General features: G+C 50.0%; 1 protein-coding gene across 3 annotated transcripts in view; it reads right to left on the bottom strand.

Moving 5' to 3' along the window:
* Positions 1-621: 621 nt before the first annotated feature.
* LOC140723800 (NACHT, LRR and PYD domains-containing protein 3-like) overlaps positions 622-10021 on the bottom strand; it is a 99860-nt gene continuing 90460 nt past the window's right edge. For 2 of the 3 annotated variants that reach the window (XM_073038336.1, XM_073038337.1), the window contains exons 7-9: positions 7541-7627; positions 2766-2936; positions 2429-2610 (exon numbers count right to left, since the gene is read on the bottom strand). In XM_073038336.1, the coding sequence (XP_072894437.1) occupies positions 2436-2610; positions 2766-2936; positions 7541-7627 (433 nt within the window). In that variant the 3' untranslated portion in view covers positions 2429-2435. Of the gene's footprint in view, positions 1301-1464; positions 1633-1787; positions 1959-2113; positions 2285-2428; positions 2611-2765; positions 2937-7540; positions 7628-10021 lie in introns of those variants that run through there. The other variant, XM_073038338.1, reaches the window with a different exon arrangement.

Genomic DNA, 10021 nt, shown 5'->3' with positions numbered 1-10021 from the left:
AGTTCTCCCTCGTGTTACCCCTAAACTTTTGCCCCCTGACTCTCAACTCATGTTCTCTTGTTTGAATCTCCCCTACTTTCAATGGAAAAATCTTTTCTACATCAACTCTATCTATCCCCCTCATAATTTTAAATACGTCTATTAACCCCCCCCCCCCCCTTCAACCTTCTACGCTCCGAAGAATAAAGACCTAACTTGTTCAACCTTTCCCTGTTACTTAGGTGCTGAAACCCAGGTAACATTCTAGTTAATCTTCTCTGTACTCTCTCTGTTTTGGTGACATCTTTCCTATAATTCGGTGACCAGAACTGTACACAATACTCCAAATTCGGCCTGATCAATGCCTTTTCCAATTGTAACATTACATCCCAACTCCTCGACTGAATGCTCTGATTTATAAAGGCCAGCATACCAAAAGGTTTCTTCAGCACCCTATTCACATGAGATTCCACCTTCAGGGAACTATGCACCATTATTCCGAGATCACTCTGTTCTACTGCATTCCTCAGTGCCCTACCATTTCAGTTCATCGGGTGCTGGGGGCAGCAGTAACCCCATGTCACTGATTCTCCTCTAATGAGACCAAAGTCAGACACCAAGACACTAAGTTACAGCGGTTTATTGATATAATCATGACAAATGTAAATCGACTCTCTCACAGTCACACACAATTAACTGATTGGCAGCAACGAGTGACCGGTTGAATAATCAGTCCCGTTTCTCACCGTCACTCTGCATCAGGGAACCGATGATTATAAAATCACACTTCAGGGCCGTGTCCGGGATCGCTGCAGATCCAGGGTCACTGCCGAGGCATTTGTCAATTTAACATCATTATATCGGCCAGGCTGCCGAATGCACCGTCCTCAGCAAAGGGGGCAAAAGGATTCTCTCCCGGGATCATTCCCCCCACCCCGGGACACCGGTGTCCCTGACTGAGCCCCGGACCCCCGGGCTCTTCCTGTCTGGGTAAATCCCCGGGGTGTCACGTGGGGAGTCTCGAACAGGCACATCCGGCGGAAGCTGCCCCGCCGGACAACAGGCGGAAACACGTCACTGCGGGACCGCTGCGAGCGACGCACACAGCGCGAGTCCGGTTCCGTTAAAACCGTTGGGAATCAGCCCCGGCGCGCGGCCGTTAAAGGTAAGGGCGGGAGTTAAAGGGGAGGGCGGGGAGTCGGCCAAATGTCCCCATCCCGCGGGCGGGGATGTTCACAGATCCACTGTCAGTCCGGGTCTGACTCCCCGCAGAGATCTCAGTTCCTTCCTCCCGGTCTCACTGAACTGATTCTCCTCCAGCCTGAAACAGATGGGAGAATAAAGATGAAATAAACAGATTACACAACAGTGTCAGTAACAGGGGACCGGGGTTAATGCTTCAACAACACTCACAGACAAATATCACCAGAAAACCCGCGGATCCGCTGACATTTTATCACATTGAACATTAACACAAACACTCACCGGATCCACTCCAGACTCGGGAGGGTCAGTATGAGGCGGCGGAGAGCGGGGACAGATCGGTCTGTCAGTGAGTTTGATCTCAGGTCCAGATCCGTCAGTGATGGGTTTGTACTGAGAGTGGAGACGAGATCCTCGGCACCAGAATCTGTGAGACCGACTTTCCCGAGCCTGGAGATGAGAGAGAGTGAGGGTGAAGGACACAGAGAGACAGGAGACGGTACAAATCCCCAGTGTTTATCAGTAACACAATTACTGATCACCTTAATGTTCAGTGTCAGACACCCAGTGACTGTAAACACAATCTCCCACAGTCTGGTACTTACCCCAGTTTCTGTATTTTACACTCCGGGTTCCTCAGAGCCGCAGACACCAGTTTCACTCCTGAATCTCCCAGTTTATTCAAACTCAGGTCCAGCTCCGTCAGTGATGAGTTTGTACTGAGAGCGGAGACGAGATCCTCGGCACCAGAATCTGTGAGACCGACACTCCACAACCTGGAGATGAGAGAGAGTGAGGGTGAAGGACACAGAGAGACAGGAGACGGTACAAATCCCCAGTGTTTATCAGTAACACAATTACTGATCACCTTAATGTTCAGTGTCAGACACCCAGTGACTGTAAACACAATCTCCCACAGTCTGGTACTTACCCCAGTTTCTGTATTTTACACTCCGGGTTCCTCAGAGCCGCAGACACCAGTTTCACTCCTGAATCTCCCAGTTTATTATCACTCAGGTTCAGCTTCGTCAGTGATGGGTTTGTACTGAGAGCGGAGACGAGATCCTCGGCACCAGAATCTGTGAGACCGACCTTTCTCAGCCTGGAGATGAGAGAGAGTGAGGGTGAAGGACACAGAGAGACAGGAGACGGTACAAATCCCCGGTGTTTATCAGTAACACAATCACTGATCACATTAATGTTCAGTGTCAGACACCCAGTGACTGTAAACACAATCTCCCACAGTCTGGTACTTACCACAGTTTCTGTATTTTACACTCCGGGTTCCTCAGAGCCGCAGACACCAGTTTCACTCCTGAATCTCCCAGTTTATTATCATTCAGGTCCAGCTCCGTCAGTGATGGGTTTGTACTGAGAGCGGAGGCGAGATCCTCGGCACCAGAATCTGTGAGACCGACACCCATCAGCCTGGAGATGAGAGAGAGTGAGGGTGAAGGACACAGAGAGACAGGAGACGGTACAAATCCCCAGTGTTTATCAGTAACACAATTACTGATCACATTAATGTTCAGTGTCAGACACCCAGTGACTGTAAACACAATCTCCCACAGTCTGGTACTTACTCCAGTTTCTGTATTTTACACTGCCGGTTCCTCAGAGACTCAGACAGCAGTTTCACTCCTGAATCTCCCAGTTCATTATAACTCAGGTACAGATCCGTCAGTGATGGGTTTGTACTGAGAGCGGAGGCGAGATCCTCGGCACCAGAATCTGTGAGACCGACCTTTCTCAGCCTGGAGATGAGAGAGAGTGAGGGTGAAGGACACAGAGAGACAGGAGACGGTACAAATCCCCAGTGTTTATCAGTAACACAATTACTGATTATTTTCCTCAGCACGACTGCGCAAGTCGGCCAGAGAGAACAGCGAGAAGAGTTTAAAAGGAAGACAGATTTACAGAGTGAGCGTCAGAGGAGCGGGAGACGGAGTAGGAAGGCTTTGGCTCAACGGGGCTTCGGCGATAAATGGTCGAGGCGAGGTAGGTTATCTGTTTACAATACAGACAGAGAGTATGTGTGTGAGGCTGGTTTTCTGTGCTCGGTGTCAGATGTGGGAGATCCTGGAGACTCCCAGCCTCCTGGACGGCAACATCTGCACCCGGTGTGTCGAGCTGCAGCTCCTTAGGGACCGAGTTAGGGAACTGGAGATGCAGCTCGATGACCTTCGTCTGGTCAGGGAGAGCGAGGAGGTGATAGAGAGGAGTTACAGGCAGGTGGTCACACCGGGGCCACGGGAGACTGAAGAAATGGGTCACAGTCAGGAGAGGGACGGGCAAGAAGCAGATACTAGGGAGTACCCCTGTGGCTGTACCCCTCGACAATAAGTACCCCTGTTCGAGTACTGCTGGAGAGGGAGTAACAACAGCTACACCTCTGGCACAGAGTCTGGCCCTGTGGCTCAGGAGGGGAGGGAAAGGAAGGGGATGGCAGCAGAGATAGGGGACTAAAGTTAGGGGGTCAAACAGACGATTCTGTGGACACAGGAAAGAAACTCGGATGGTAGTTTTCCTCCCAGGTTCCAGGGTCCAGGATGTTTCTGATCACGTCCAAGATATCGTGCAGTGGGAGGGAGAACAGCCAGAGGTCGTGGTACATATTGGTACCAGTGACATAGGTAGGAAAAGGGAAGAGATCCTGAAAACAGAGTACAGGGTGTTAGGAAGTAATTTGAGAAGCAGGACCTCAAAGGCAGTGATCTCGGAATTACTGCCTGTGCCACGTGACAGGGAGAATAAGATTAGGATGAGGTGGAGGATAAACGTGTGGCTGAGGGATTGGAGCAGGAGGCAGAGATTCAGATTTCTGGATCATTGGGACCTCTTTTGGAGCAGGTGTGACCTGTACAAAAATGACGGGTTGCACTTGAATTCCCGGGGGACCAATATCCTGACAGGAAGGTTTGCTAAGGCTACTGGGGAGAGTTTAAACTAGAATTGCTGGGGGGTGGGAACCAAATTGATGAGACGGAGGAGAGGGTGGTTGGCTCACAAATAGAGAGAATTTGGAGGCAGTGTGAAAGGGAGGATACGCAGGTGATAGAGAAGGGAGGCACTCAGTCCGATGGTTTGAGATGTGTCTATTTTAATGCAAGGAGTATGATGAATAAAACGGATGAGCTTAGAGCGTGGATCAGCTCTCGGAGCTATGATGTTGTGGCCATTACAGAGGCTAGGATGGTGCAGGGGCAGGAATGGCTACTTCAAGTGTCAGGATTTAATTGTTTCAGAAAGGACAGTGAGGGAGGCAAAAGAGGTGGGGACCTGGCACTGTTGATCAGAGATAGTGTCACGGCTACAGAAAAGGAGGATGTCATGGAGAGGTTGTCTACGGCGTCTCTGTGGGTGGAAGTTAGAAACAGGAAGGGGTCAATAACTCTACTGGGTGTTTTGTATAGACCACCCAACAGTAACAGGGACATCGAGGAGCAGATAGGGAGACAGATTCTGGAAAGGAGTAACAATAACAGGGTTGTTGAGGTGTGAGATTTTAATTTCCCAAATATTGATTGACAGCTCTCTAGAGTGAGGGGTTTAGAAGGGGTGGAGTTTGTTAGGTGTGTTCAGGAAGGTTTTCTGACACAATATGTAGATAAGCCTACAAGAGGAGAGGTTGTACTTGATCTGCTATTGGGAAATGAACCTGGTCAGGTGTCAGGTCTCTCAGTGGGAGAGCATTTTGAAGATAGTGATCACAATTCTATCTCTTTTACCATAGCATTAAAGAGGGATAGGAACAGGGAAGTTAGGGAAACCTTTAATTGGAGTAAGGGGAACTATGAGGCTATCAGGCTGGAACTTGTATGCATAAATTGGAAACAGATGTCCTCAGGGAAACATACCGATGAAATGTAGAAAATGTTCAGGGGATATTTGCGTGGGGTTCTGAGCAGGTACATTCCAATGAGACATGGAAAGGATGGTCGGGTACAAGATCCATGGCACAGAAAGGCCGTTGTAAATCTAGTCAAGAAGAAAAGAAGAGCTTATGAAAGGTTCAAAAAATTAGGTAATGATATGAATCTGGAAGATTATAAGGCTAGCAGGAAGGAGCTTAAGAATGAAATCAGGAGAGCTAGAAGGGGCCATGAGAAGGCCTTGGCGGACAGGATTAAGGAAAACCCCAAAGCATTCTGCAAGTATGTGAAGAGCAAGAGGACAAGATGTGAAAGAATAAGACCAAACAAGTGTGACAATGGATAAGTGCATATGGAAACGGAGGAAATAGCGGAGGTATTTAATGAATCATTTGCTTCAGCATTCATAACGGAAAAGGATCATGGCAATTGTAGGGATGACTTGCAGTGGACTGAAAAGCTTGAGAATGTAGATATTAAGAAAGAGGATGTGGTGGAGTTTTTGGAAAGCATCAAGTTGGATAAGTCACCGGGACTGGAAGAGATGTACACCAGGCGACTGCTGGAAGCGAGGGAGGGGATTGCTGAGCCTCTGGCGATGATCTTTGCATCATCAATGAGGACGTGAGAGGTTCCGGAGGATTGGAGGGTTGCGAATGTTGTTCACTTATTCAAGAAAGGGAGTAGGGATAGCCCAGGAAATTATAGACCAGTGAGTCTTACTTCAGTGGTTGGTAAGTTGATGGAGAAGATCCTGAGAGGTAGGATTTATGAACATCTGGAGAGGCAAAATATGATTAGGAATAGTCAGCATGACTTTGTCAAAGGCAGGTTGTGCCTTACGAGCATGAATGATATTTTTGAGGATGTGACTAAACACATTGATGAAGGTAGAGCAGTATAGTGTATATGGATATCAGCAAGGCATTTGATAAGGTACCCCATGCAAGGCTTATTGAGAAAGTAAGGAGGCATGGGATCCAAGGGGACATCGCTTTGTGGATCCGGAACTGACTTGCCTACAGAAGGCAAAGTGCGGTTGTAGATGGGTCATATTCTGCATGGAGGCCGGTGACCAGTGGAGTGCCTCAGGGATCTGGTCTGGGACCCCAAGTCTTTGTGATTTTTATAAATGACCTGGATGAGGAAGTGGAGGGTAGGGTTAGTAAATTTGATGATGACACAAAGGTTGGGGGTGTTGTGGATAGTGTGGGGGGCTGTCAGAGGTTACAACGGGACATTGATAGGATGCAAAACTGGGCTGAGAAGTGGCAGATGGAGTTCAACCCAAATAAGTGTGAAGTGGTTCACTTTGGTAGGTCAAATATGATGGCAGAATATAGTATTAATGGTAAGTCTTGGCAGTGTGGAGGATCAGAGGGATCTTGGGGTCTGAGTACATAGGACACTCAAAGCTGCTATACAGGTTGACTCTGTAGTTAAGAAGGCCTACGGTGTATTGGCCTTCATCAGTCATGGGATTGAGTTTAAGAGTCGAGAGGTAATGTTTAAGAGTTGAGAGGTTATGAGGGGGATAGATCGAGTTGACGTGGATAGGCTTTTTCCGTTGAGCATAGGGGAGATTCAAACAAGAGGACGTGATTTGAGAGTTAGGGGGCAAAAGTTTAAGGGTAACACGAGTGGGAATTTCTTTATTCAGAGAGTGGTGGCTGTGTGGTAGAAGTGGTAGAGGCAGTTTCGATATTGTCATTTAAAGTAAAATTGGATAGGTAAATAGACAGGAAAGGAATGGAGGGTTACGGGCTGAGTGCGGGCCAGAGGGAGTAGGTGAGAGTAAGCGTTTGGCATGGACTACAAGGGCCGAGATGTCCTGTTTCCATGCTGTAATTGTTATATGGTTATATGTTGCAGCAATATAGGACCCTGGTCAGACCCCACTTGGAGTACCGTGCTCAATTCTGGTCGCCTCACTATAGGAATGACGTGGAAACCATCGAAAGTGTGCTGAGGAGATTTACGGGGATGTTGTTTGGATAGGGGACCAAGCCTTATGAGAATAAGTTGAGTGAACTCAGCCTTTTCTCTTGGAGTGACGGAGGATGAGAGGTGGCTTGGTAGAGGTGTACACGATAATGAGAGGCATTGATCATGTAGATAGTCAGAGGCTTTTCCCCAGGGCTGAACTGGCTAGCACGAGAGGGCATAGTTTTAAGGTGCTTGGAAGTAGGTACAGAGGAGAGGTCAGGGGTAAGTTTTTTTACACAGACAGTGGTGAGTGCGTGGAATGGGCTGCTGGCGGCGGTAGTGGAGGCGGAAACGATCAGATCTTTAAACTCCAGGATGGCTACATGGAGCTTAGAAATATAGTGGGCTATGGGTAAAACTGAGGTAATTATAAGGTAGTGACATATTCGGCACAGCGTTGTGGGCCGAAGGGCCTCTATTGTAGGTTTTCTATGTTTCTTAATGTTCATGGTCAGACACCCAGTAACTGTAAACACAATCTCCCACAGTCTGAGACTTACCGCAGTTTCTGTATTTTACACTCCGGGTTCCTCAGAGCCGCAGAGACCAGTTTCACTCCTGAATCTCCCAGTTCATTCTGCCCAAGCCTAAACACAAACAGACAAATTGATGAACAAAGTGATTCAAACCGTGGGTCTGGGGGGAACTTCTCTCACTCGGATATTTCAGTAAACATTAAACCCTTCAGTAAATCACTGATCGGAGTTCGCACCACTGTCAATATCCCTCACTGACCAGCTCCAATGTATTCACCAAATGTCAGTAATTTAGTTTGTCAGTGTGACCCTGTAAACTCTCCCATTTCCAGATGGCTAAACAAAATGTTCCTAACAGAAAAGCAGAAATGTCAATGGGATACAGTGAAATAGACCCACCCGAGCTAAAGGGATGGGGAAGAGAGATCCCACAGGAGGAAGGGGGATGGGGAAGAGAGAACGCGCAGGAGGAATGAGGATGGGGAAGAGAGATCCCATGGCAGGAAGGGGGATGGGGAAGAGAGATCCCACAGGAGGAAGGGGGATTGGAAAGAGAGATCCCACAGGAGGAAGGGAGATGGGGAAGAGAGATCACACAGGAGGAAGGGGGATGGGGAAGAGAGATCCCACAGGAGGAAGGGGGTTGGGGAAGAGAGATCGCACAGGAGGAAGAGGGATGGGGAAGAGAGATCCAACAGGAGGAAGGGGGATAGGGAAGAGAGATCCCAGGGCAGGAAGAGGGATGGGGAAGAGAGATCGCACAGGAGGAAGGGGGATGGGGAAGAGAGATCGCACAGGAGGAAGGGGGATGGGGAAGAGAGATCCCATGGCAGGAAGGGGGATGGGGAAGAGAGATCCCACTGGAGGAGGGGGATGGGGAAGAGAGATCGCACAGGAGGAAGGGGGATGGGGAAGAGAGTTCCCACTGGAGGAGGGGGATGGGGAAGAGAGATCGCACAGGAGGAAGGGGGATGGGGAAGAGAGATCCCATGGCAGGAAGGGGGATGGGGAAGAGAGATCCCACAGGAGGAAGGGAGATGGGGAAGAGAGTTCCCACAGGAGGAAGGGGGATGGCGAGGAGAGATCCCATGGCAGGAAGGGGGATGGGGAAGAGAGATCCCACAGGAGGAAGGGGGTGGGGAAGAGAGATCCCACAGGTGGAAGGGGTGGGGAAGAGAGATTCCCCGAGGAAGGGGGATGGGGAAGAGAGATACCACAGGTGGAAGGGGGTGGGGAAGAGAGATCCCACAGGAGGAAGGGGGATGGGGAAGAGAGATTCCACAGGAGGAAGTCAGATGGACGAGTGATCCCAAAGGTGGAAGTGTGATGGGGAAGGGATATCCCACACGAGGAAGGGGGTTGGGAAGGAGAGTGCATGAAGGGGGAAGGGGAGGAGAGATCCCACAGGAAGAAAAGGGGTGGGGAAGTTAAATCCCATTGGAAGAATGGGGATGGGGATGAGATGCCACAGGAGGAAGGGAGATGGGGAAGAGAGATCCCACAGGAGGAAGGAGGATGGGGAAGAGAGATCCCACAGGAGGAAGGAGGATGGGGAAGAGAGATCCCACAGGAGGAAGGAGGATGGGGAAGAGAGATCCCACAGGAGGAAGGAGGATGGGGAAGAGGGATCCCACAGGAGGAAGGGGGATGTGGAAAAGAGATCATACAGGAGGAAGGGGGATGGGGTAGAGGGATCCCACAGGAGGAAGGAGGATGGGGAAGAGAGATCCCACAGGAGGAAGGAGGATGGGGAAGAGAGATCCCACAGGAGGAAGGAGGATGGGGAAGAGGGATCCCACAGGAGGAAGGGGGATGTGGAAAAGAGATCATACAGGAGGAAGGGGGATGGGGATGAGATGCCACAGGAGGAAGGGAGATGGGGAAGAGGGATCCCACTGGAGGAAGGGGGATGTGGAAGAGAGATCATACAGGAGGAAGGGGGATGGGGAAGAGAGATCCCACAGGAGGAAGGGGGATGGGGAAGAGAGATCCCACAGGAAGAAGGGGGATGGGCAATAGGAATCCGACAGGAAGAGGAGGTACATGGAAGAGAGATCCCACAGGAGGAAGGGGGATAGGGAAGAGAGATCCCACAGGAGGAAGGTGAAGGGGGTGGATAAGAGAGACCCAACGTGAGGAAGGGGGATGGGGAAGAGCAATTCCACAGGAGGAAGGAGCATCAGGAGAGAATCAGCAGGAGGAAGTGTGATGGGGTAGAGCGATCCTACGGGAGGAGGGGAGCTGAGAAAGTCAGATGCCACAGGAAGAGGGGAATGGGAACAGAGGCCTAACTGCAGGAAGGGGGATGGTGAAGAGAGAGCCCAGAGGAGGAAGGGGGATGGGGGAGAGATCCCACAGGAGGGTGGAAGATGGGGAACAGAGATCCCACAGGTGGATGGAGTCGTGTGACCCCACAGGAAGAAAGTGGATGGGGAAGATTAATCCCACAGGAGTACGGAGATATGGAAGAGTGGTTCCACAGAAGGAAGTCGAATGGATGAGTGA

Source organism: Hemitrygon akajei, unplaced genomic scaffold (genome assembly GCF_048418815.1).
Source record: "Hemitrygon akajei unplaced genomic scaffold, sHemAka1.3 Scf000136, whole genome shotgun sequence".
In the NCBI taxonomy this organism is placed as follows: Eukaryota; Metazoa; Chordata; class Chondrichthyes; order Myliobatiformes; family Dasyatidae; genus Hemitrygon; species Hemitrygon akajei.
The sequence above is the reverse complement of the archived record's forward strand: the minus strand, read 5'-3'. Positions and strand labels throughout refer to the sequence as shown.